Source organism: Crocuta crocuta, unplaced genomic scaffold, assembly GCF_008692635.1.
Source record: "Crocuta crocuta isolate KB4526 unplaced genomic scaffold, BGI_CrCroc_1.0 scaffold64, whole genome shotgun sequence".
Lineage (NCBI taxonomy): Eukaryota > Metazoa > Chordata > Mammalia > Carnivora > Hyaenidae > Crocuta > Crocuta crocuta.
The window spans coordinates 9,011,903-9,039,538 of NW_027530640.1; the positions used below are offsets into that span (position 1 = coordinate 9,011,903).

General features: G+C 43.7%; 1 protein-coding gene across 1 annotated transcript in view; it reads right to left on the reverse strand.

Annotated features, from left to right (window-relative positions):
• Nucleotides 1–27,636, reverse strand: part of TRPC7 (transient receptor potential cation channel subfamily C member 7) — a 126,172-nt gene that overhangs the window by 50,389 nt on the left and 48,147 nt on the right. Inside the window, exon 3 of the mRNA XM_077768936.1 lies at nucleotides 5,753–5,917. Within this exon, the coding sequence (XP_077625062.1) occupies nucleotides 5,753–5,917 (165 nt within the window). The remainder of the gene's footprint in view (nucleotides 1–5,752; nucleotides 5,918–27,636) is intronic.

Here is a 27,636-nt window from a genome sequence, read left to right on the forward strand (position 1 = left end):
TCTTCTTTATAATTGGTCAGACTTTGATAAAGATCATGTGAGATCAAGTCATTTCAATGGTTTTCTGTTTTTCTTTTTTTGTGACATTACCTATTTGTCTCACAAAGATAATGTTTGAAGCAAATTACACCTACGGGAAAACTTCCTCCTTTCACAAGGTCACCAGGTGAGTTAAAAGAAAGGAGAAAAGTCAGCCAGATATGTCAGCAGCTCTTAGCTGGGAAATCTTTAAAGTTGGGTCAAGTAATAGCGTTAGGTGTAAAAAAAAGATGGTAGAGCTTTGGGAGATGTAGACCTTGGTGTGGTTTGCTGTTTGCTCACCAGTGTAAAACTGCTGAGTCTGAATCATGGGCTGAAGCAGCTCTGTCCTTACTTGGACGTGGTGAGCAGAGAGCTGATACCAGAAAATCTAGGCTTGTACTATCTAAGTACTCTGACTCACTCCAGACCTCCTGGGTACTATTCTTAAAACTATGAGAAGTATATGAATATGAGAGCAGTTGAGTAGTGCTTTTGAATTAGCTGCAAATGAATGACCTTCATGAGCAATCACAGGTGGACTTTTATTGGTTAGCAAGCCTCTCTGTTCCATGCCACTGGGCTCTTAGCCATAACCACAAGTGTAATCATCTAAATGGGGACCTGGTAGCCACATGCCTGCAAGGTAGGTAATATCTGCAGAAGGGAACCCAGAGGATGTTTCCAGCATCTCTCCCCAGTCTTGTACCACCAGAGTCTCCCTCAGCAAATGCTACCCTCACTTGCCACCAGGTGCCAATGGCCTCAAGGGAAGGCTCACTGAAAACTTTGGATCGTGTTCTAAAAAGAGACACGTACAGCTTCAAGGCCAGAGTGGTTCTCAAATGTTAGAGATCTTGGTTAAATTAGGGGTGGATTTCTCTTTATGCTCCCTATAAAATTCTTCCTCAAAATATCTAACCCAGTGCTCAGGAATCTTCCTTTTTTTGGTTGGAGCGGGGGGTTGTTCAGTTGGTGTCTCTCATCTGGGCGTTCTCGCATTACCTTGTGAATCCACCCTTTGTCCTGCGGGCTGAAGAGGTGCTGAGTGATAACAGACTTTTGAAGGTAGGGTTTCTCGGCAAAGAAGAGGAAAGAGTAGAGTTTGTCATGTCATGCTTGTGACCTCTCCCTTCTAGAAAAGTCCTGCCATCTCTAACTGTCTGAATCTGACATTGCAAATTCAAGTAGTCAATAGTTAAGACATTTATATTCAGCATTGAAGGTTATAATGCTTCTGATGTACTGGAAAGGGCAGCGTGTGTGTGTGTGTGTGTGTGCACGCGCACATGTGTGCATGCATGTGCACTCATGTACAACGGTTCAGGTCAGGTCTCTGGAGCCAGAGATCCTAGATTTAAATCACAGTTCCATAGTTTTTGGCATGTTATTTAATCCCTTTGTGTCTTAGTGTTTTCATCTGTGAAAAGGGGATAAAATATAACTTGTCACCTGGGATTGATATAAGAAGTGAATGCCATGCTCAAAGGAGAGCAGCTCCTGGCACATGCGAAGCATATGTGAAATGCCAGGAAGCACTTACTGTGTGACACTGGAAGGCCTTATGCATTTCTCCTAAGGGGAAACTTAGCTGCCTCTTAAGAAGCTTATAGGCAAGGGTTCACAGAGTGGGAGCTACACAGAGTCCTAATACATTTATGCCATGAGCTCATTTGGTGTCCTCTCTATGTGCAACATGTTGCTGGACCTTGGAGGGGCTAGAATAAGCTGTAAGAGTTGGTTCTTCCTTTCAATGTTGCTACTATCAGTGGAGAGTTGGGGAGAGAATGTTGCAGGGCTCAGACCGGGGTACGTGTGGAAGTGATCAGCCTCCTGGTACTCTTAAACCGTGTCCTGGCAAGGTGTCAGGTGAGGGACTCTCCTTTTGGATTTGAGAGCAGACACTTTCGTAATGTAAGAGCAAAATGTGCTCTATTTCCTGGCACAAATTTCCCCTCCGTGGCAATGCCTTAGAAATTGCAGCATCATGTTCTTTAATCTAGTGCTCTCCACTAGGGGCAAATGAGAGGGACTCAGAGACCTTTGGAACATTGTCCTCTCCTGGTTGGCCCTGGACTGCATGGTGTGAGGACCCTTGTTTCAATCCACCTCAGCTTTGGCAAGGCCAAGCAGGGATCTTCCAAAGCTGCAGAGTTCCTTGCACCTCCTCACTAGGTGTTTTTGTTTGGCACCGGGCTGAGAGATAGTGCGTGGCAGCTAACACTTGGGCATTCTTTAGTCAAGAGTTCTGTGGTGGTATCTGAACTGATGGATTGTATAATGCAGAGACCTCAATTGGAGGCTGAAGGTATTTACAGCTCTCCTTGCCTGAGTCCCGGAACTGATTTATAAGAATGAGTAAACAGTCAAGGTTAACAGGCATGGAGGAAATCAGTCTCACCTCTCACACCCTTATAATTAGAACTTGTGTGGTTCCTCAGCACTTGGATGACGTGGACTTCTGCCCCAGTCCACCTGCAGTAGAGACACTGTTTGAGCCCTTGAGGATGAGTGTTATTCTATCAGCTCTTAGATTTTAACAGGCAAGCAAGCTAAATCATGAATTGTAATGGAATAACAAAGGGTGGAAAACAGGCTATAAACACCCTTAGCATCAGAGCCCTTGTTGAGGGGATGAAGAGCTCGGTAGGAAAAGATGGACCTGAGAGCAGCCGTGCAGGTCAGAACTTCACCAGACCTCCCAGTGTGCCACATGACCTGAGCTGTGTTGGTGATTAAGATGAGAAATGATGGAAAAATATCATTGTTCTCTTTATTGACCTTGACAGGCCTGTCCCATTATCCAGACCTGCCATTATTACCCTAGGTACACATCTGTGACTTGGTTACTGTCTTCAGCCACTGTATTACTAAGCTGAACTTCTGTTGACACTCTTCGAATCCTTATACTCTCTTTATTTAGCTTTCTCTCATAGGTGCCCTCAAAAAGTTAAATAAAAGTAGAATTGACAGCAGTGGGGATTCAATGGGAAAGGAATGATGAGGTAATTTTAGCAGGCACATCAAGTAATTTCGGTGTCCCTAATGGTCCCTAAATTAGGTCGGCAGCTATTAAGTAAATGTACTGTTAAGTTGGAAACAGAAGCTTCAATATTTGTTAGACATTGATGGACATTAGCTGGCTGATGAGGTTTAGCAGTTGACATTTTATAAATATGTTTATAAAAAATGTCAGGGTCTAATTTCTTTGAGGCAGGTGTTAAATTGTGGTTAGAATATGAAGTTGCTGCAATGATGCTGGCTTTTCCATAGATTTATTAGACAGCTTTAAAGGAAGTGACCCCTTGGGAGGGAGGATGCCAGCACGTTAACAGATTTCTCCACTGTGCCACTTTCCTTAGGAGGACATTGTATTCTGGACATCAGGAGCCTTTGGAGAGTCCTGGTTTCTTCACATGGAAGATGTGATCCTTTTATAATCCCTAGTAATGTAATATCTTTGCCAAACTTGAAAGGGTTTCTTTCAGAATGGTGAAAGGAAAGACTAAAAATATCTTGACTGTTTTATCTGTCCTTTGACTGCCTCAGAGGAGCTTTGATAACTAAAATGTCCCTCTTTAATGAGAGAATCTTTCCTCAGAATGATCAGTGCCACCAAGAATTATCTCATGCCACAGACTAAGACTTGTCACTCCAACATGGACACTCCCTGCAATGTGTTGAACTCAGACTTGCAGCCAAGAAAGTGCCCAGAAGGCACAGGTAGCATAATGGCCAGCTCATATGTATCTTTAGTGCTCTTTTTTGAGTATTACTGGAGGCTTTGGGAGCACCAAATGTCAATCAGACATGTGTCTGAACAGAGGAGAGGAAGCCTCAGCCGCTGGGTTAAGTTTTCCTGCAATCATTTCTTCCAGAATGTTCTAGAAGACTACTATAGGTGTGCCCATATATTTCATGGTGGTATCAAGTTCCTGGATTTATTGGACCCCAAGAAAGTCCAGAGTTCCCCACCCCCACCTCCTACTTCTTGTACATACTTTTTTTTTCTTTTGGTATCACATTTTTATGATATTGGCCGAGACAATTCTTCCGAGACCTACTGAAAATCTAAACAGTTTAGTCAGCAACTGGAATATAACTTTTTCCTCAGTATTTCCCTAGTCCACCAGGCAGGCTGAGGCAAACCAATTTGTTGCCGTTGGCTAGTCCCAGTTTTCTGGTAGCTGTCATATTTGGTTTTGAAAGCAAAAGTGAGGATTGTCAGTGTTTTGTCTACTGAGTGGCTATCATTTTAATGACTAGATGTCCTGAAATTAGTCTGGGGCTCAGAGAGTATGGAGGTAAGTGTCCCTGTCCATCTAGGATGGCTCTGGAGGAAGGCAAGGACCTATGCTGCAGTACAGACTAGACAATTTCAGTACTAAAACATGTGCCTAAAACCAGTGACTACTCTAACCCAGCTTTAAGTCTGGTTAGGTTTTCTCATGCACTGTACTTGTTTCAGTTTGTAATGAATGAAAGAAAAAACTTGTCTTCACTTACATATGTGTCATTTGGGGAGTTCTGATGTAGAAATCCATGGCATGGTAGACTGTCAAGGAAACAAAATGCTCTGTCGATGTAAGGTTGAACACCTCAAACATATTCAGTTTGAGGACTTTTATATTTAATACCATTTTACGGAAGGAGTCTGAATCCTCCTCTCTCTCTATGGCACACGTCTTACTCTAAGGCAGTGAGCTCACTGCCTGCCTGGTTGGGTGGCCTCAGCAGCAGCCCTGCCTGAAGTGTTGGGGCCATCATCCTGGCAAGAGTTTCCTCTTGGTGGAGTTGACAAGAGGTTCCATTAAAATTTTTTTTTTTTTTTTTTTTAGAAAGAGGTTCCATTTTTTATTAAGCACATTAGCTGATCACATTCCCTGTGGAATCATTTCTCCATGATTCGGTCCTATAGGTGCTAACTCTTGCCTGAAGCTGCAGTGATTGCTGAAGCTTTTTGAGGCTCAGGATCAAATGGCTGGGCTGTAGGGACCGTGTCGTGGCAGGTGTGGAGGCTCGGCACTTGTGCGGGCTCCACTCCCTCCCTCACCAGCAGCACCGGACTCTCCCCTTCCCTGTGAGAAAAGAACCTGGCTCTGCACCTGTCCAGCTCTCTTCTCTTTCCTTTGTCTTTTCCTTCTTAGGACCTACTTAGCTGCCCCTGTGGGCCAGAGCCCAGTAAAGGAAACCAGGGAAGCTGGGACGATGTCGAAGTGGGTCTGCAGTGTCCCCCAGATGAGCTGCGCTGGACTCTCAGCCTATTAGCTATTTCTGTTTTTTGAACCTATTTCATAAAATCTATGTGTCAGAATGTAATTGAGGGAGTGAAATGAGATCTTCCATGTAAAAGGCTTAGCCAAAAGAAAGTATTCAATAAATGTTGGCTATTCCTATTACCATTATGATAATTATTACGGTGAGCGTAGAGTACGTGTCTAGGACCTCACGTAATTAGAAGAGCAGAAGTGCCTTGCATTCCCTCTCTCTTCTGTTATTGATCAGATTATGGCTCATGTATTTTAAATTCCCCATATTATCACTCGTCTCTGTTTAAAAAGAAGAAAGGAAAAAAGCAGGTCTGTGTGGTTTTCTACTTGAGCTGAGTATTTCAAGGCTATTTTCTTTCCACATGGGAAGTGCTCAGCTGTTGATTTGAACAGATGGACTTCAGGTCATGCTAGGAAGAGAGAAGAAATCACTGCAAATGACATGCACCTTAAGCAGTCTGTACCTTGCTGCACGGAGCAATCCAATAGGCTATGGCGAGAAAAGGGAGGCCTAGGGAGACTCCAAAGACAGCCAGGAATTTCACAGCGATAGACTGTTGACGTAAGCCTGAGAGATTTTCATACCACATGGTAAGCAATTGCTGCTGACAGTTAGGATGAGCAACGAACTGTAAAAACAAAACAAAAACAAAAAACAAAACGCAAACAGGAAAATGGCATCGGTAGCACTTGAACAGTATACGACCTATGAGTAGCTCGGGGCTGAGATGTTTTACTTGGGACATGGCCTAGGTATCAGAGCAGAGCAGCGGGCAGATGCCTGCTGGGCCCTTCCAGCTTGAAGATGCTGGGGGTCTTGGCACTGAGGTCAGAGGCCTCACAGCACTGGCTGCATCAGTGCCGGCACTTATCTCGGGCAGAGTTCATTTGGAAGGCAGCATGAGTAATGAATGGAGCGCGGATGCGGTTTTGGAGTCCCATGTGGGTTTGAAATTTGTGCTACCCTTTTCTAGCCAGATGACCTTGAGCGGCCTACCTAACCACTGTGGGCTTCAATATCTTATTTGTAAAATAGTCTATTATCTTGTAGGATTAAATGCAATTGCAGAAGTGCTCTTCTCTCTTTTCCTGTACTAAGAAATGTGTTGACAGTGTTTCTGGAGAACATGTTAAAACTGAGTATTTCCCTACTGGGTTTTAGTGGTGTTTGCTTGGCCACATAGAACTTTTTGTGGCCTGTCAGAGCGCTGATGTATGGTGTCCCTCACACAGTAGCTTCTCACTGCTACCTCCCTTTATTGGAACTGCCCTAATGCCCAGGTTACCTGATAGACCTCTTCTGGCCATTTTGTATTATCCTCTGGATGTAGTTTACTGGACGAGGTGAAGAACCCTGATGTAAACTGGCCTATCCGATTTTCTCACTGCGATATTTGTGACTGATTGAGAGAGGAAGTTTCTTTATTTACTGGGAAGTTACCAAGTAATATTGGGAGATGTAGGTAACCATCTTCTACTGCATGGACTAAGTAGCAAAACAAGCCAGTTAAAAGGAAAGAAGAATGAAGATGTGTAAAAAGAGGCTCAGATAGGTAGTGTGTGTCCCTCTCTGGGGCCTTGCTTTCCTCTGCGCGTGTGCTCCATGAGGTACCCTGTGTTCATATACAGAGGCTTCCTTGTTCTGCTCTACCCAGCAAGTTGGCTTGTGCTGCTGCCACCGAATAGCCTTTTTCTGTAAATATTTGGTGCCACTTGGCCATCTGTTTAGTTGATGTTGAGTCCTGGTCACTGGAAATGGGTAACTGGTAACATTTCTGGGAATGAAGTTTACATTTGAGAAAATTCTACTCACTAGCTTATTTCCCCCCTTGACAGGAGGAAGCCATTGGTTGCTTTTGGTAGCCCTGCTCTTTGGCCCTGATAAGGATAGCCGTGTATCCATGGATTGGGGCAGACAGACTGGCCATTCTTCAAAGGGTCTCACTTTTCATATGATTACACAGGAGCATATTGTGCCAATTTTCATCCCATTTGCCTCATTGGGTATTAAGAAGACATGTATGGTGATTCTGAGGAAATGCAAAACAACTCCTTTGCATTATAAGAGTAACATGAATATAGCTGTTTTAAAACATTCTCAGTGCAAATGGCAGCATGTTCTTGTTTCCAGTTTCTGGGAACCCAAGGCAGCAGCCAGGTGATCTGGGAGGACACTGTCAGTGGTTTATCTGGCCATGCAGCAGCCCCTGATAATACTGTTACTCAAACATTAGTGAAAATGAGCCTTTTGGGGTTGCAGTATTGGATCCATAGCAACCACTATGGTCTTTCCCTCTAAGGACAAGGGCAGTTGATTCTCCTCAACCTTGAGTGGGGAACCCCAGGCTAGCAGGTGTCAGGCTTTCCTTTGCCCTTTCTAGCTCATGGCAACGTGGAGCAAGCATCTTCTGATCATGTGGATGTTTCAGTAACTATCAGCTTTCTGGGAGTTGAGGTCCCACAGAGGGATGGTAGGTGAGCACGTGGGCCAGTCAGTTTTGTTTTCCAGTGGGCAGCCTTCTCTGGCTTTTGAGATGCCTCTGCTCTGGAGAAACAGTCCAACTAGTAGTTGAAACATATGCTCATGAAATAGCAGAAGACCACTTGGTTCACCCTCTGGCTCCCTGCCCCATAGCTGCTCTGGAAGGATTTCAGTGCTACTTCCCTCCATTGGCCTCTGTATCCTGGGACAGCCTGTCCATGCTTTTTCTATTGCCTCCTGCAGAGATGTTAGGACAACAGGTTACGCAGCAGAGCCAGAGGAGAAGAAATGCTGAGAGAGAACAATATGGGGACCATTCCCACTCTCCCTTGCCTGCTTCAGAGGACACTGGTCACAATGAAAACAAAGGAGCTCCCTTGAGACTCTGTCTTCTTGTGGTTAGATGCGTACTAATTTTTATAGCTGTGTTTCTTCACCCCTAATAAAGCAACCCAGCCCCCAACGTGCTGTTTATTTGCAGACAGACTTTATGGTATAATACTCCCAGAAAGCTGACAGCAGCAGATAGCTGATGACCAAATTGTCTGTCTTCATACAAGCACTTTTCTTTGGTTGAGGTAGGCCTTTGAAAACAACATTATGACATATAGTGCAGGGTGTAGCAAAGGATATTTTCTATTGTGCTTTGGAAGCACAGAGAAATATCATCTGTGATCCCAGTCAGACTAGAGTCATGTGAAGCATGCCATCTGGACACAGAGAGCCAGAGACTATCCAAAAGGGGACCCTAGGGAACAAAGGCAGGAGGAGGTCCTGCATGGTGGGGCTGGAATGAGGAGGTGGGCAGGGGAAGGATTTCAAAAGTAGGGTCAGAAAAGAATAGATGGAAGAGGGTCCCACAGCTAGAATAGAACGGGAAGGCAGGAAGCCAGTGTTGTCTTGGGTTTGCTTTCTTTGGCATCTGGCTCACAAAGGCATCGATGATACCAAGAGCTTTGCCTAGGCTCTTCTTGCCCCAAACCATCTTGGACTGAGTGTGGTACACTTTTATGGAAGTCCTTCACAGGAAGAACTGATGAGAATACCTCAATTTTCTCAGCAGCGTGATTCACACATTAATAGTTGGTAGCTCCTGATGGCCTGGGGCTGAGGATCTGGCAAGGTGGGCATACAGGGAGCTGAGCAGTCTCTTCTGAGAAGATAACTCCGGCCACGCTGTGACGGTGATAGACTGTGCCAAGAACTGGGGCCGGAGGGGGAGGCTGAGAGAAGTAAAACTGCAGAAAGACAGGCAGGAGCTCTGAGACAATGCACTGTGATGGACCAGGAGACTACGGGAAATGGGACCTGAGCATCAGGAGGGTCCGGGAGTCATCTGGCTGCCGGTTTTCGAGCCCATCTTAAGCCAGTTATCCTGGCAGCTTCATGGTTAATATAATAGCATTTATACGCAAAGCTACTTTTCTGTTAATATTTCACCTAAACATCTTGTTCCTCCAGCCCCTGGTGACAGAGTGAGAATATAATGCTGGCATATGAGAACTCATGGGCATATTAGCCAAATCTTGGCTGTTGTTTGCTTTTATTTGATCCATGGGCTGCTATTTTCTTTTTATAGCTCAAAGGAGAACCATCCCCTTCACTGTCTCCCTGCTTTGTATTCATACACAAGGAAATAGCTCATGTTGTAAGACTAGATAGTTGTTGAGGAGATACAAACATTCCTTAATGAACAAATGAACGAACTAACTAACTATATTTAAGGCTGTTTCATGGAGTGCTAATGTCCTTGGGTCAGATACTTCCATTGCAACAGGGTCTAAGACTTTCCTCATGTGGGGTGGATAAGAGCATTGACTTTGCATAGCTTCCTGGGTTCAAGTCCTGGCCCTGCTGCTTGCTGGCCATAGCTCCCAGGTCATTGGGTCTTTCCATGCTTAGCTTCCTTCCCTTTTCTACAAATGAAGCTAATAATGGGGATTAAGTAAGTTAATATTTGTGAAGTGCTTATAATAGTACCTGGCAAATAGTAAGCCCTATACTAGTATGCAATAAATAAAAATAAGCCCATGACTTTGCTTTCCTTGCCCATTTTCTCTTTCCCTCTTCCTCGGTTTCTCTCTCCTACTCTCTACAGTTCTTCCTCACCACCCTGTCTTTATTCTTATCTCCACATTGTTATAGCAGCTAGATTCTTGAAGTGTTGGTGTCTCTGGAAAGGGCCGTGTAGCCTAATCTTGTGGGTTAGGTCACTCCCTCTCTATCTAGTCCCTCTGGCCTCCACTAATGGTGCAGCTTTATTTATCCATGCACTTAGCTCAAAATGGGCTTGTCTCTGCTGTCAAATATATGCTGCTGCACACTGATACCCTTCTACTGATTAAGGAGCAGTGCAGGTCACTGGACCTGTGGAAAGTCCTTCTCCTCCCTCCTCAATACCCCTCCCCTCTACCACCTTAAAAGCTTTTAAGTTGTGCATTTTGCACTTTTTGCAGGGAGGAGAAGAGGATGACATGACTACATTTGAGCTCAGAGGCTTTGAGACTGTGATTTCCATATCGATTAAGCACAGATTTTTCTCTCTGACACTAGGTCTCATTTACAGAATGATGAGATATGGCAATGCATAATTTGATAAGCTGAAGAATAACTTAGCTGGAGCAAAATTTATAAAATCCAGTGCTTATAGAGAAGAATTTTTTTAAAAATACAGATAAACCATCGAAGGGCCCAGTGATGTCTGATGTGACTGTGGTCAAGATTTTCCATTTGGCTCATCATCAGCATTTGCTTATAGAAACTTGTTTTTCCAGGAAACTGTCTACGTAGGCAACAGACATTCACCTGTCTCAAGCTACATTCACCAAGTGGCTTTTCCTAGTGTGGACTATCAGTCTGAATTAGAATAATTCTGTGATGCCATTTCCTCTTTGGAGCATCGCATGGGATTAGGTTTAGGGGTGCTACTGTGTTCCTTCCCAGTTTGTTTGGGAAAGCTCTTAAGTCGTGGAAGTTGAGGAGGGAAGAAGAGAAATGGAAATGTCAGTCATTTACTGTTTTAGTTTGTTGGTGGTTCGTTTGTTTGTTCACTCTTTCACTTCACAAACCTCTCCTCAGTGCTCCCTCTCACCAGGCGCTTTGCCCAGCATGGCAAATACAGAGCGAAGTCACAGTTCCTGTGCACTTGCAGCTCTCGCCTCTGTGACTCTGCAAGGGGAATGGGGCTTTGGAGTCATGACAGCCTGCTGAGTCTGGAGTAGACTCTCTGTGATGGGTGAATGCATGAATGATGAGTGATCGCTTCATCATTGAGTGCACTTGGTGTGCTTTCTCCCATGAGACCTAATACCGAGAGCCCCATATCCTTGGCACAGCCAGTTGCTTTGACTCCATTGATGACCTTCAGACTACTCTTCTCTGTGCCAGCACTTAGCAGGGTGGTTGCATTCACAGGCTCTGAGGTTGGCTCATCCAGGTTCAAATCCCAGATCTGCCATTTCCTAGCTGTGTCACCCTGGGCAAGCCACTTCCCAGCTCCTAGTTTGTGATCCATCAGAGAGGAAGAAGTGTGTTGGCTGCTGAGAACATGGCCTGGTGCTCAATATTAAAGGTGGACATTGGTGTTATTACTGCTCCCCTTATTACTACCACTTCTGTTCCCCTATAGGGGTGTCTAAATAGTGCTCTTGGTTCTTCTCCTTGCTGAGTTTATATCATCAGGAGAGTATTGAGTAGCTGTGGTGTTTCTAGAATTAAAACTTCCTGAAAAATTTAGTATGCTTGATTACAATAAAAAAAAGCAGAAATTGCCATTAAGTTTTATTAAGTTTTCAATCGATGCAGCCTTCTGGTATGGGGCCAACACTGTCTCCATGCTCATTGAACCTGCTTATTTAGCCATGCACTTCCCAAGTGGCCACCACAAGAGGATAATCTTTGATAGATCTGTGTGGATGGTGGTGGGAATGAGAAGAGAAAGGTGCAGGACTTGGGACTTTGGGTGGGGAATCCAAACAACCCTTTTCAAGGAGCCTGTAAGCCCAGGCACTAGACAGAATCACAGCTCAAGTGTCTCTACTATTAATAATTGAAGACCTACCACATGAAGGATTTTGGTTATGTTATCTATAATCTTCACAATAATTCTTTAAAAAATGGATGTATATATATCCTCATAAACAAATAAAGCTGTTTTTTCATCCCCTCTTGCAGTTGAGGAAAATGAGACGGAGTCACCTCAGGCTAGAAAGTGGTTCCAACTTGGATCTTTCTGATTCCAAAGCCTGAGGTCTTTATATTCCCCTCAGTTCCTCTGGAATGCTGTTGCTTTGTTTGGCTTAGACTTTAGTCCTTCCCGGTCTTAGTTCTCTGTCATAAATAAAACAATAAAAAGCTAACATTTATTGAGCACTCATATGGATGGGGCCTTGTACTGAGCACACTGTGAACATTTTCCCATTTAATCCTTTTAACACAATATGGTGGGGACTCTCATGCCCTTTCTAAAGTGGCAACATAAGTGTTCACATCTGTCTCCATAGTCAACATTCCTAACCACTTCCTTATATTGCTTCTCATACCTGAAGCTTCCTGCATCTCTCCTGGTTCACTGCACTGTCCTGTTCTGTCTGCCAAGCAGGAAGGCACTTCTGTGAGCCTGCACATTTCAGCTGTGTCCCAGAGATACACATATGGTTTTCCAGCCAGAGTTCTGGGTGTCTCCTTTCTCTCTGTGGTGGTGGGCTGTGTCCTCTTGAGCGGTGATGGTCAATCTCTGACTTGCTTCTCGATAGCACTGAGAGTTCTATGCTAACCCCACACCCCCTCCCTTTGCAGTGTCTAGGATGGATGGAGAAGTGGAGGCATAGATGGAAGGGATTTTAACCGGAGACAAAGAAAGCAAGTGAAAGGGAATGAGAGGAAGGAAAAGGAAGAAGAGAAGAGGAGAGCAAAGGAAAGGGAATTAGCAGATAGTTTCAAACCTGATTTTCAGCTGCTGTTCCAACTTAACTCCAACTCTTTTCCTTCCCATCCCTAGTCACTGGCCAGACTCTAGCAGTAGTGTTCTCTGAGCCTACCCGAAGGTTGACCATTGCGGAGACTTTGCTCAAGGTATCTCTGCCACCCAGATTGCTTTCCCTTTCATCTCTACTATCCAGGTTTCGTTCAGCTCAGTATCTTTTCTGAAAGCTCACCCTACCTACTCAGGTGAGAATCTTTCTTTCTCTCCTCTCATGCAGTTCTTAGTCTCTTGCTTTTATCGTAGTTATATGCGTGGATGATCCTCTACCAGAGAGAAATCTCCTCCTGGTTGGCTCCTATGGTCCTTAGTTAGTATGGTGCTCAATGAATGGGTACTCAGGCAGTGCTATTTGAATGAGTGAACAGTATAGCTAGAAAGTGGGTTCACAATGCAAATCTGGAACCATCTATAGGTCCAAAGTGGCCTTCCTCACTCATCATCCCAGTCGTTTGGTAGCTTCTCAGCACTTCTGGCCATATCACCACATATGGAAGAGGCACATGGGTATAAAAGGCTGAAAGTTTGCTTGGTCTCCAGCAGATATAATGAACAGGCAGATGGCTGAATTCATGTCTCGACTAAACTTATTTTCACTGTAGAAGTGCCAAGAGATAGGAAAACAGTAACAACAACCTGCTTCGTTACAGAAGGCAGTGGAACTCGAAGTTTAAAGATCTTATCCGGAAAAAATTCATACCATTATCAGGAGAGGCTACCCAGGAAGTGAGCCAACAAGGGAGACAGGTATTGGCTCAGGTCTAGGGGATTTTCACTTCTTTGTTTCATAGGCATTGCCTCAGCACGCTGCCCTCTGTCCCCACCTTTTGCAATGCTGTTTTCAAAATTCTCCATTTTCTTACTACTTGAATATCTTTCAGCCATCCCCCTCATTTCTGGGAGAATCTGTTTGGATGCCTGTACAGATCCATGTCTCTCAGTCCATTCCAGCCTCTCTTACCTCATTTTCCACATGTGCACCCACAAGCTTAACCAGCCCTGGCTTGCTTCTTGGTTATTCCTACAGCTGGGTGTCCTGCCAGGTAGCTGGCTACTCACTGACCATCCTGGAAATCTGCTTTGTGGCGAGAGGAGGTGAGCCCTTCACTCCTGTGAAGGTTTGATATCACTCTGTTCAATTGAATAGCTTGCTCCGTTGTTTTCTGTTCCTATTTTTCAGTGACAGCAGGACACAAATAACTGTCTCCCACCTCAAATTAAGCACTCCTCCAGTTTCACAGACCAAGTGGAATGACACAGATGCCCCAGATTGGTGGGTTGCTCTGAGCACGGTACCTGTGACTTAGCAGCTTCTCTTACCAGAGACAGAATGGTTTTCTGATGAAGACAGTTTTTCATGAATAGCCTGTGCTTTAGGTTCTGGGATGCAGAGACCTAAACAAACGTTGTTGGACTTCTCCCAGGGCTGTGGGTCAGCCATTTCCTGAGTGCAGGTGCAATGGCAAGGGGCCTCGCCTGACCCTCCTGGAAGCGCATGCTAAGTGTATGATTTTCCAGTACTCATCAGGAGTCCTCCCACAGCACTGAGTGCAGAGGGTGCTGAAGGAAACTTGGTTTCCAGTCTGGCTTCACTCTCGCAGCTGGAGTCCTACTGTGGGCTCAGAGTGAGCGTCTAGCCAGTTCCGGGTGACTGCCTCTGCTCTTTCACAGTGCCACAGAGAGGCCACTCATCATACCTGTGACTCTGCCCACCCCTGCCCTCCCCCCACTAAGGGTTATGCCCTAGCCTGAAACTACAGGATAAAGGGAAGCAGTGTTTAGCAAACTTTTTTGGATTATCTTCAACTCTTCACCTTCTTGGACCTTCCCCTCCAGGCAAGCTGCTCTACACGCTGTGCCCAAACATGGCCGCTGTAGCCTGCCTGCCTGTGTTCATCCTGCCCCTCTCAGATTCAGCTCCTGATCAGCCTTTGAGACCCAGCATTATCTCTACTTTCAAGTTCTGCCCAGTACCTCAGCCCCTTGAGATGTCTTGGACGCTTCTGGTTCTTTTTCTGTGGCCCATTCACTTGGCAGCCATGGCTTGAGGGTCAGGTCGTGAAGAGCTGTACTGTTGTGTTTACATCTTATCTCTCCCACTGTTATTAAGCTCTTTGAAGGAACTAACTGTCTGTGTCCCCAAGAACATACAGCCTTATGTTTTGCACATAACAGGTGCTCATAATCTTAAACATCTGTTGAGTGATAAATTGTGCGCTCTTCTGAAGCCTCTAAGATTTGTTCTGTGATTTTTCTCTGTGACTCATCTTTCAGGATAATTTCTAAATATAACAAATTCTGTATTACTCAGGGTCTGGTGAACACTTAACTGTCTTCACATCTTTACTAGAAGGCAAACAGGGAGAAGTGTTACAAATGAAACCCAGCTTTTGTTTTCTTGGGCAGGAGAAGATTGAAGGATGAGACTAAAATAGTGTTTGAGGATTATCTTTTGGATTGGATGAGGATTACTTAATTTCTACATATGCCATTACCACTGCAAGCTAACATCAATCCAGAAATATTCACACAATAATGATAATAATTATTATTATAATAAAGAGTCCCTGCAGGAACCTGGGTGGCTCTGTTGATTGAGTGTCTGACTCTTGGTTTCAGCTGAGGTCATGATCTCACTGTTCATGAGTTTGAGCCCCATGTCAGGCTCTGTGCTGACAGTGCAGAGTCAGCTTGGGATTCTCTCTTTCCCTCTCTCTCTCTCTGCCCTTTTCCCATGCTCGCTCGCTCTCTCTCTCAAAATAAATAAATAAAAACTTTAAAAAAAAGAGTAGCTGATGTTTATTAAGCATCCATTCTATGTCAGGCTTTGTCCTTAACAGTCACCATATTATTTAGCCCTCCTATCAATCCCTAGAGATGGCTGTTGTTATTTTATTTCATTTATTAAACAATTTTTTTAACATTTATTTATTTTTGAGAGACACAGAGAGTCAGAGCATGAGCAGGGTGGGGCAGAGAGAGAGGGAGACACAGAATCTGAAGCAGGCTCCAAGCTCTAGCTGTCAGCATAGAGCCTGACATGGGGCTTGAACCCATGAACTATGAGATCATGATCTGAGCCCAAGTCGGACGCCTAACTGACTGAGCCACCCAGGTGCCCCTATTATGTCCTTATTTTAAATATGGCAGTTTGAGACACAGAAATTAAGTAAGTTGCTTATAATCACAAAGGTGATTATGACATGGTCTAGACTCAAAGACAGTGGTTAGAACTGTTATCCCGTATTTCCACAAGGTAGATTTTAAATCAGGTAGACTTGCCAAAGCACAAGGACCACAGTGATTTCTCCAAGCCCACAGAGACCCAGGGACCTCATGATTTCAGATGCTGTTAGAACTCTCATCTCTCTTTGTTTATCTGTGGGCCAGCCAGGTCCCAGTGGAGACAAAAATCAGGAATACACAAGGGGAAAGACTCAAGCCAGTTTCCTCAACAACTTTATCTTCCTAGAAGGAATAAGTCATCACACTGAAGTTAAAACCCTGGATGCTCTCTCCTGCATACAGACAAGAGCAGCAGCCGCTGGTTGAGTAGTGGCTTATTGCCTTGTCACTGCTTTGCCAGGAACTAGGTTAATGTCGAGGCCAGCTAAGCTCAGATTTACAGCCTTGAAAAGTACAGACTCCAGTAAAAAAAAAAACAACAAAAAAAACAAAACCAAAAACAAACAAACAAAAAAACCCAGCAAAAAACACCAAACAAAAAAACCCCTGCTCTGCTGAGGACCTAATTAGTATCTTGCGTTTCTTGCCAAATCCCACCTGACACATCTTACTAGAAGAACTGTAGTTGCACATAATTCTGTGAGCCTGAGTTCTGACTGAATAATGTTTCTAAGTTGGATCCGTCACTCTCGTGGCTTGGCTGTGCCGTAGGTGTAAAGATGCACGGGGTTGTAGAACGTGCGCTGGCTTCGGGGGGTCAGTCCACCTGGTGTCAGTCCTGGCTCTGCCACTGACTGCAGAGGGACTGAGTGGCTTAACTTCTCAGGTCTTGGTTTCTCCATCTATAAAATGATCCTAATCATGCCTGACTCAAAGCATTTTTCAGAAAATGCAGTTCAATTTTTGGTTTATGGTTCAATTTTTAAGTGCCAAAATACTGTTGTTTTTTTTTTAAATCTGTTATATTTTATTTCTGTAATAAAAGAAAGAGAAATCATTTATATGGTAATCCCTGTCCAAAGAAGTATATCAAGCATTAATTTTTTAATCAATTGAAGGTATGCTCACCTTCAAAATATTCACCTACAGTTTTCATGGTTTTTAAGTAGAGGAAGAAATTTGATTTAAATTTTCTTGCAAGAATAATTCTTACTCTAGTTCGAAGACTTTATCAACAAGGAGAACGTATATTTAAAGGTATTGATTTTGATATAGGTAATCTGCACCTGTATTTAATGAAATAAAAGAAAACAAAGACTGGAAATACTTTCTTGAAATAAAAAATACAGTTTTCAACCAGAACAAAAATTTGATTCCTACATTGACGGAACTAGTGGTAGATAATAGGGTGGGGTGGTCATGGATTTTCCAAAAAGGCTTTATGTAATTTCCTATTAAAATATTAGGTCAGTTGCAGATGAAGGAACTCCACAGAAGGAGCTCTTTGGAGTTGACTTATAACTTTATGATACCAAAATTTTCAAGTTTGTCTTGAAGAGAAGTGTACATGCATATAGCTCAGCAGTGACGTATCTGATATGCTTTATTTTTTAAAATCACACTTTACATGTTGCCTTCATGTAATTATTTAAAAATCACACTTTAAAATTAATTTCATCTATTGTGAATTTAAATTACACTGCTTGTGTATGTGTAACATATATTTTGCCCATGTTTATTTTTACTTGATGCTTTTATTTGTGTATGCAGTTTTACACTTAAAGCATACACACTTTTAAAATTTAAACTTTTTAGTTACTATTTATTAAAAAACATTTTTTAATGTTTATTTTTTTTTTTTTTGAGGAAGACAGAGCATGAGCAGGGAGGGGCAGAGAGAGAGAGAGAGGGGAAAACAGAATCCCAGGCAGGCTCCAGGCTCTGAGCTGTCAGCACAGAGCCCAACATGGGGCTTGGACTCGTGAACTGTAAGATCCTAACCTGAGCCAAAGTCAGATGCTTAACCAACTGAGCCACCCAGGTGCCCCTAAAATTTAAACTTTTTAAAATTTAAACCTCTGAATTTTCAACACTTAGGAAATGTGCCCATTACCAGTATTTTGATATAATATGTGACATTAATGTTGAAATAATGGATAGCCCTTGGTTCAGGAATTAGAATAACAGATATGTGACCCAAATGTTAATGGCCTTGTCAGCTGGTGAGTACAGACCAGCCCCATCTGTAGACATGCGTCTATCAGTCCAACCACTAGACATGTAGTAAATGCTGGCTGATAGTCTTCACCAAGCACCTTCATGCATGGAGAATATAGTAGTAAGTGAGGTGGTCAAGGCCTTTGCATTTGGGAAGATTGTGAATTTCCAACACTTGATATTTCAGAGCCCTTTCAGGCTGGATGGGAAGCATTTTTTTGTGATGGCCTCCTGTGTATTTCTACTTGATTCACATATTTAATGTTCTCTAAGTGCCCCCAGGTGGCTGACCCAGTGCACAGGTACAGCTACTGTAGTGTCTCTGCAGCCCTGCTTTGGCTGTCCTACCATCAGCTCCCTGTTCTATTGTTCTGCTTGCGTTGATGCCTCCTGGGCTGGCCCGGGCCTCTGTGGAGTGTGTCTAGTCCTCTGCCCTCTCCTCTCCTCTTAGGGCTTTCTTTCTCCTGCAGTCCTGCTCCTGGCCTGGGGGGCTCCCACGAGGTAGTGGGCGCTGAATTCTTCAAGACCTTGAATGCCTTTGTTGTGAGGGCCATCCACTTTCTCGGCACACGTGGCCACTTGCTTACCATCCTGCCTATCTCCACATTTCCATCTGTCAACCCCAGAAATGCCTGTATCTTCTTATGCCCATCTTTTCTAGAGGGTACTCTCCTAGTAGAGTCACATCAGTAGAACTGATGCCCAGGGTGAAGTAATGCCTTCCACTGTTCCACAGTTTTGCCTCAGGATTCAGGCCTGCATCATTCTGTTTTCATGATCCCAAGTAGATTACCTGTCTTATTCAGGTCACCTCCATTTGACTACATGAGTTAGTTTCCCAAAAGCTAGATGGACAAAGGTGTGAAAACCTGAGCCAATATTCTTAGCTCCTACATAAAGTTAGCTTATCTTGCCTTATGAAGAGGTCAGGGAGGATCTGAGGACTGCTTCATGCTGAACTCTGAACTCCTGCTCATCCGTGCACACAGGTTTTGCCCAGACTTCTGCTCATTTCTGGGAATTTGTCTCTAAGTCTTTCTTTAACATTAACCTTATTTCCTGCTCTTCTGCTTTCCAGCATCAACCTGAGCAACAAAGTTAAACCTGGTGTAGACAATGGTCAGGTTAGTTCTCACATGGTTCTGAGACCTGCGCAAACAATAGGGTATGTCTGTGATGAACATTCTCCCCCTAGCAGCTATCATAAGTTTCCACATCTAGAGCACACAGACAACTTTTAAGCGGTGTTTCCTCATTCTTAATGTCATGCTTCCATTTCTGTCATCTCATACTTGAAGGGACATTGTTACCTGACGGAGAGCCTGGCACACACCTCAGCCACAGACTTAGCACAGGTTGCTATTTTTTCCTCTTGATGGTATCAGTGTCTGCTCTGTCATTCATGCTTCCAGCCTGCACATCCCCAGTGGCACCTTTTATTTCTATGGGAAATGTGGAAATTTATCACACGCCACACACTGGGAAACCTGCAGTGTTTATTTCTGCTGAAGGCACGCCCTCGTCATGCAGGTGACTTTTGGCTGTCATTCTTACATATCAAATGATGGGTATGAATATTCAGCAGCCAATGGAAAGGTCCCCTTGACAAACTTTCTGTTTAGTATTTGAAGAGACAGTAGTGCCCTTTGTCATTCAGGGGTCACACCCCGAGGTACATATATATTGTAGAAAATTTCCTAATGAATTAATTTTGGTCTTTCTTTAGGTGCTTTTTTTTTTTTTTTTTAAATCAACCCATGGCAATAGTCTTTTTCTTTCTTTCAGAATGTTCATATTCTTCAGAAGTAGAAACTGAATCTCATAAGTCATTGTGGTATGTTTAAGGTTACATGTATGTATGCATGCATAAATTTGTATCTATCTTCTCATCCCCCCCATCCATCCATTCATTCATCCATTTGCCTGTCCAGAAAATACCCACTGAGCCAGATGCCAGGAACACAAAGGTTAAAAATAATGTTCTGGCTTTCATGGCCCTCAAAGTCTAGTCAGGGAGACTGGTAGACAGGAAAATTCATTGTAGCTCAGTCAGGGCTATAGCAGTGCTATCAGGATGCCTTGAAAGAGCAGAAAAGAAGCACCCATCCCAAGAGGGGATGTGGAGGGACAGTGAGGGAAGGCTTCCTAGAGAAGGAGGGTTTCTTGAGCTGAGCTAGACAGTCTATTAGCAGGCCTTCCAGAGAGTCAGGAAGGGCATGCTGAAGAGAAGGAGCTGCAAAGATTTTGGGCTCCAAAGTCAGATCTTGCTTTAAATCCTGACGCTGTCTTGCATCTGGAAAGTGGGGGTGATGATGTTGATGGTGCACTGAATGAGTGTATTCAAAGCACTTGGTATGGTGACAGGCACAGATTAAGCACTTAATAGATTGTTGTTGTTTTTAGTGATTCCTCAGAGCCTGGCATGTCAGGAGAGATGAAGGTAGTTCAGGGTGGATGACCTTTGGGGAACAATGGGAGACAGGAGCTGCTTAGGAGCTAACATGGAGATTAAATGTACCTCAGAAAAACAGGGTGTCTTGGGAGGTAGGGGGGATTCATAATAGTCTTTCATTTTTAGATATATGGGCCAGAACATGTAATGTAGATTGTATGCACACGCTTGTCCTCACTTCCGCCCCTCCTGTACTCCCATTTACCAAAGAGCAGAACAGCGTCATTTAAATTACAGCATCAGACAGTCTCAAAAGGCTCCAGAGACACCTGATTCATGGAACCTGCCCAGTAGAAAATTATAATTTATTATATTGTCCAGGATTCTGTTTGCAACTTCTTTAAATGTTAATGATCAATAATGTAATTATGATGGGGAAAGTTTCTGGGCCAGTTGTGAGTTTAATTGGATTTACAAAGCCATCTGGAGCTTTGCAGAATTCTTTGTGTATTATTTTCAGACCAAGTTTTGAGAGCTTCTGGTTGCTATAATGTCTAACATATAGCAAAGACCCTGCCCCAAGCTCTGAAAATCCAGAAGGGAAGCCTAGTGACCTGAGGATGAGTCAGAGGGCACAGGGATGATGGTAGATTCTGTAATCTCCCCTCTCCTCAACTCCCCAAGGACAGGGAAGGGGCTGGTAAGGATGGGTTTCTGCTAAGAACTGAGCTCCCTTCATCTGGACAAGAGGCCTGACCAATTACTGCCCACTATGGGTAGAGAAAAAGAACGTTTCTTCCCATGTCTGAGATTTCTGCTAACGTGGTTCTTGCATACTTCCCATCCTGCCACTCTCCTTTTCTCTCAGTGTGATGTAGCTCTACTGGCCTCCCCACTCTTCCTGAAACATGCCAAGGCTTCACTTGACCACCTTGACTAAAATAGAAGTCTTGCCTCTACCTGCCAATCAGCCCCTTCCTGTCTCTTACTCTACTTTGTTTATATCACATGGTAACCACCAGACTTTATGATACACATTTGTCATCTGTCACTGCACTAGAATGTAGGCTCCATAATTGCAAGGACTTTTTTTTATTGCATGTCCATAGTACTCAGAACAGTGTCCAGTACATAATAGTCTTTCAGTAAATATTTGCTGAATGAATGAATGAATGAATGAATCTTCCACCTCATCTCCTTAACTTTGCTGTGTACCCCCACAAATAGGAACTCTAATCCTTTCTTTCCACCTGGGGTAGATGACATTTCTAATGACGGTGGCAACAGTCTCTCCCATCTCACATGCTCTGCAATGTGACAGAGATGAGGTCTACTTCCACTGCCGCTGAGGTTGGGCTCACTCTCAGTGATCTGTTTTGAACAACAGAATGTGGTAGGAGTGATGCTGCAGAACTTTCCAAGACTGGACCTTAGAGATCTCCAGCATCTCCTTTTACTGCTGGGTAAGCTCCCTCTTCAAAGACAACTGCCCTGTAGACCACCTCACTGAGATCACTGTGCTGTTAGGAAGTCCAACATAGCCATGTGCAGTGTGTGTATGTGTGTGTGTGTATACTGTGTGTGTGTATGTGTGGTGGGAGGGAGGTGGGGAGGGAGAGAGAAAGAAAAAGAGAAGGAGAGGAGAAGAGAGAGACAGACAGAAGCACACTATATAAAAGGGCATTCATGTGCCAGACATGTAAGTGAAGCATTCTGGAATCTTCCATTCCAGCCTAACCTCCAGGTGGATACAGCTGAGCAAAGGACTCCATCTGATGCACCGTGGCCATAAGAACTTCTCACTTGAATCATGCCAGATTTTCTGATCCACAGAATTGTAACCAGATAAAATTATTTGTTTTTTAAAGCCACTGAGTATTCAGCGCCAGAAAATAAGTTGAACGCTTGTGTTGCTTTCAGTCCCCAGCTCTTCGTCTTGTTTCCTTCCATGGGACTATTGGGCAAGAGCTCCCTCCACAGCTTTTACCTCTTCTCTGCTGGGATGTTCATCCTCTTTTCCTTCACAGAGGAAGAAGTGTCCCTTCTAATCGCTGCTGGCTCTCACCTCCTGTGTTCTTGACCTTCCCCACAGCCTTTGGACATTCTGAAATCTGGTCCCTGAACCCTGCTGCAATTGCTCTCTCAAAATCATGTTAATTTCCTCCACTCGCCAGACCCAAGAGTCTATTCTCTGTCTTCTTTCCCTTGGAAAGCTCTGTAACCCAGATGACACCTCCTGCCCACTGAGCAGTAGATGGCCCTCCCTTAATCTCTGCACCACTGGGTGTCTGAGTAACCTTCCTGGGAGGGGCACCTAGAGGGCTCAGTTGTTGAGCAGCCAACTGTGGATTTTAGTTTAGTCATTATCTCACAGTCATGGGATTGAGGTCCGCATCAGGCCCCACACCTGGGATTCTTTCTCTCCTTTTTTTCTGCCCCTCCCCTATGCATGCCCATGCTCTCTCTCTCTCTCTCTCTCTCTCTCTCTCTGAAAAAAAATTATAACAAAAAGAATAACCTTCCTGGGAGATGAGCCTGTCATGTTTTCTCAGCTGAAGTATCATTATGGGAGAATGATTGGCCTTCTACCTCCCGTGGCGGTGTCCTGCAGGGTTGTGTGAGCCAGGTAGTTGTGGCTCAGGAGGAAGTGCGGTTTCTTAGGGTTCCAAAGACCACATGCTGGCCATTTTGGGGTATCAAGGTTCAGTGAAGGGTGGGGGATGGAGAAGGGTATCTGATGTTAGAGATGCTTCCTGAGACTGGAAGAAGAAAGTGGGTTTTATGAGTTTTCTGTGAGGTGTAGACATCAGATTGTCCTTGAACTATGCCCCATAGGTAGAAGGACCTCCAGATGGGTGTCATTCCAGAGTCCTGGGGGATTGACCAATGCCAGCGGGCTTCTTTGAGGAAAGGGAGGATCCCAGAAATAGTCTGGCCCACAGATCTTGCTTCATTGGAAGCTCCATGAGGGCAGGGATTCTGGCCTGTTTTGTTACTGTAGTCCCAACACCTGTTAACAGTATTTGGGACAGAGTGGGAACTCAAACAAACTGTTAAATGAATTATATGGAGCTACAGTTTGGGCACATGGTGGTGATCAGTACATGCTAGGGGCAGTGGTATCCACAAGGAGAAGTGGACAGGCCAAGAGCCCTCCTTTGGGTATACAGGTGAGTTTCCAGGACTGTGGTGTGACACAGAGGAGAATGCTCCAGAGTGACTGAGACAGGATTTTCTGGCCACCTGGGTAGGAGATAGGGGCCAGATTTCACATGGCTTAGAAGAAGTAAAAAATGTTAGGAGCCAGCATTTATTGGGCATATATGATGGACCAGGCATTATTCTAGGTGGTTTTCATGTGTTAATGTAATTCTCACAGTAATCCTATGACATAGACACCATTATGTTTTCTCTTAAACAAGTGAGGTAGCTGAGGCACAGAGAGGCTAAGGAACTTGTTTTAAGGTCATACAACCAAGATTATCAACCACCCAAATACTCACATTCCATCTATGAGATTTCTTACCCCAGGAGTCATGAAGCAAATTTATACTGGTTATATCTGTTTCTCCACTAATTACATGTTTAGTACTACATATATATGACAAAAAATTTTAATAGTATAGTGACATTTCCAACAGAACAGACTAAGGTTAGAAATAGGAAATTGCTTTCTAATAATAGAGTATAATACCTTGGAGTGGGCTATGCTGTGCCTGCTACCCAGATAATATGTAGCCTATCCTGTAACTAGTACCTACTCTGGATTAGATTGATTCCTGAAAGATAGCATTTGCAATGTGATAGGAGTCCACATTTTTCTAATACCTACTATATACTAGGGCTTTATAAGGCACGTACTATTACCTGCACTTGAGAGATGAAGGAAAAGCAAGGTTAAGTGGTTTGCCTGAGGTGACTCCATGCTTTCCCAATCCAGAGTTCATGATTCTAACCCCTCCTCCACCTAGAAAAGATTCACCATGATCCACATGTTGAAAGATCTGGTATTCAAAAATCATCCACTCTTTGATTTTCTGGAAGGGAGTCCATAATTTAAGGAAGAAGTTTTTAACAGCAGTGTTATATGGTTGTGCATATATGTGCAATGTTCATAAATATAATAACCAGTTACAATTACAATAGAACATATACACATGTATGTCCCCCACCCTCATAGTACACCGTTTTCTGTGGGCAGTGGGCTGTTATTAGCTAAGGATCTGTAACTGGTGCTGATGGATCTGGTTTTTGGAATTCTATCTTTATAAATCCTCCCTAATGGGCCTTAATATCACTAAATTTCAGCATGCTGGCTACTGAAAGCAGCTTCCAAATTAGTAAACTTTTAAACATCTCCTTTTTACTCATTGAATGAGGGTTCTTATTAGAAAATCAAGTACTATTTTGCATCCACTGAAAATAATCCAGGGAAACTGAAGGATCCAGTGAGAGATTTAGTTTCCTGAGGCTCTTGGCTGAGTTAGTTTCTTTTTTTTTTTTTTTTTTTAAATTTTTTTTTTTTTTTCGAGGAGAGAGAGACAGCATGAGCAGGGGAGGGTCAGAGAGAGAGGGAGTGACAGACTCTGAAACAGGCTCCAGGCTCTGAGCTGGCAGTCAGCACAGAGCCCGACGCGGGGCTCGAACCCACAAACCGTGAGATCATGACCTGAGCGAAAGTCGGACGCTTAACCAACTAAGCCACCCGGGCGCCCCGGCTGAGTTAGTTTCTATAGTCACAGACTTCCTCCAGTTTCTGGCACTTCTCTGCCTTTGTGCACAGGGCTTGTGGATTGAGTAGGAACACCTGACTCTGTGGGTTCACTTGCGCTCCATACTTCTTCTCTTTGGCAATTCTTCTGGAAACCTACTAGGCATGGGGAGCCAGTCTTAACCTCTTAGGTCCCAGCACAGCTGGGTGGCTAAGAACAGAGGCTTTGACGAAAGGGATGTAAGTTGGAATTCCTCTTCTACTTTGTGCCAATTGCCCAGCTTTTGGAGAGTTGCTTTCCCTCTCTGGGCCTCCATTCCTTCGTCAGTAATATGAGGACACATGACTGAGGCTGTGAGGCTGAGGCATGCACATGCAATGTGCTGTCAGGGCTGGCACTCATTAGAGAGAACTACTCTATATGTGTTCTTCCTGAGCATTTCTCTTGAGTCCTGATTCCTTCTCTCCTTGTCCCCTGCCTAGTCCTTCCCTGACCCATGTGGGTCCAGGGCTCTGCACTGCCTCATCCTACCACAAAGTCCCCCAGGTTCCAAGATGGCCTCCAGTGGCCTCTAGTGCCCTCTATCACCTAACTGGAATCTGAATAATATAGTTTGTCCTGTGGTTGATAGGCCAGACTCCTACAGAAGTTTCTAGGTTAAACTTGTGTGCTGAATTGCAAAGTCCTATTTTCTCCTTCCAAAATACCAATTATAGATTCTTCCTTCTTTTCATGAACACAGCTACCATTTTAGGCCCTCATCACCTCCCATTGGACTCCTCCAGTAGCATCTTATCTAGTTCCCATTCTCCTATACACTATCAAGCCCTGCCACTAGAACTGTCTTAGGGTAACAAGGCTACCTACAGTCGTGACCTAGCACTGACTTAGCCGCAAATAGATGTAAAAAATTCTATATTGCCCAAGACCCATTCATGCCAACATGGAAAAGGTCAAGGCTCCAATATACAAATGCTAAAGGATGTTGGTGGTGGTGTGTAGTGAATGGCTATGGGTGGGGGAAAACTCACATAGAAAATCCTCATCTGCATAGTGACCAGAGGAGTACATTTTAATATATTTAATGCTTGCAAAGTACTGATGAAACCAGTTCAGTTGTATAATACTGCTGATATTGAAAAATAGTATACCTCTTTGGAAAAATAATTTTGCTATATGTGTTTCACAAATATTTGTGTCCTTTGACCCAGGAGCCTCATTCGCAGAAACTCAATTTTTGGAAATAACAAAAAGAAGGAAAGAAAGTGGCATGTATGGAGATAATAGTAAAACATAAATCTATAAAAAAGCAAATGGTCATCAGTAGACAAGACATAAACAGTGATATATGAGTCTTATCCTGGCATAAAAATAATATAGAAAAAATAGAAAAGTGTTTACCTTCTAATGCTAATCACATCACAGAATTATTTACCCTATGGTTGTAAGTATGTAAATACATGTGTGTGTATGGGAAAGAGTTGGAGGAATGTAAAGAAGTGGAAACAATCAACCTGTGGACCTGACTGTAGACTATTCTTTTCTTTTTAAAAATTTTTCCTGTTTTTATGCTGTTTGTGTAATAAACGAAGGAAGTATGATTATAAAGGCAACTTGTAAAGACAACGTCATTGATTCCATTTCTGTTATGGAATGAAGGCCATATACTTCAGCACATCTGCATAGGCCATCACACCTGGCCCCACATCCCCAGCAGTTTGTATTTGCTCTGTCCCCAGGCTCCTGGTCTCCAGTTGCCAATCCCATTTTGTCCCTTCTTGCCCAGCCTCTTTTCCCACATGCCTTCACTCTCACGGTCTGCAATTCTCCAAACATTATCACCCTTTTGTGCTTCCCTCCCATTTCTTTGTCTGGAACCTCTTCATTCCTCTTTTCTTTTGAGCTCTGACCCATCTTTTAGGGTTTGACTCATAAGCTACCTCTTCTTCTTCCTTAAAGATTTCCCACATCATTTTTGCCTGAGTTAATCTTCGCTTTCTTTGCTGGATAAGGGGCTGAATTCAGGTCTTTGTAGCCCTTTAGGATATTAGCTCCTGATGCCAGGGGCTGGGTCTTTTTAATGCTCCCAGATTTAGCTGATAACAGGTATCACGTGATTGTCTCCTCCTCCTTGAAGTTTGCAAATTTGCCTGTTTAGAAAGAGCTAATACCTATTAGAAGGGAAGCAAGCAAGCAATCAAATGATGATACGTCAGATGTGTTTATTATGGAATAATAATATAAAAATTGATTGATAATTTCTTCAGGGTTCAGTTTTGGTGGCCTGAGTATTATGAACTTTATTATTCAAGCAGTGGTATTTTATATTTAAATAAACAACCAAGCTCGCCCTTCCTTCCTTCCTTCCTTCCTTCTTCTCCCTCCCTCTCTCTCATTCATTCATTCATTTATTCATAAAATAACCATGTCAGTGGTGG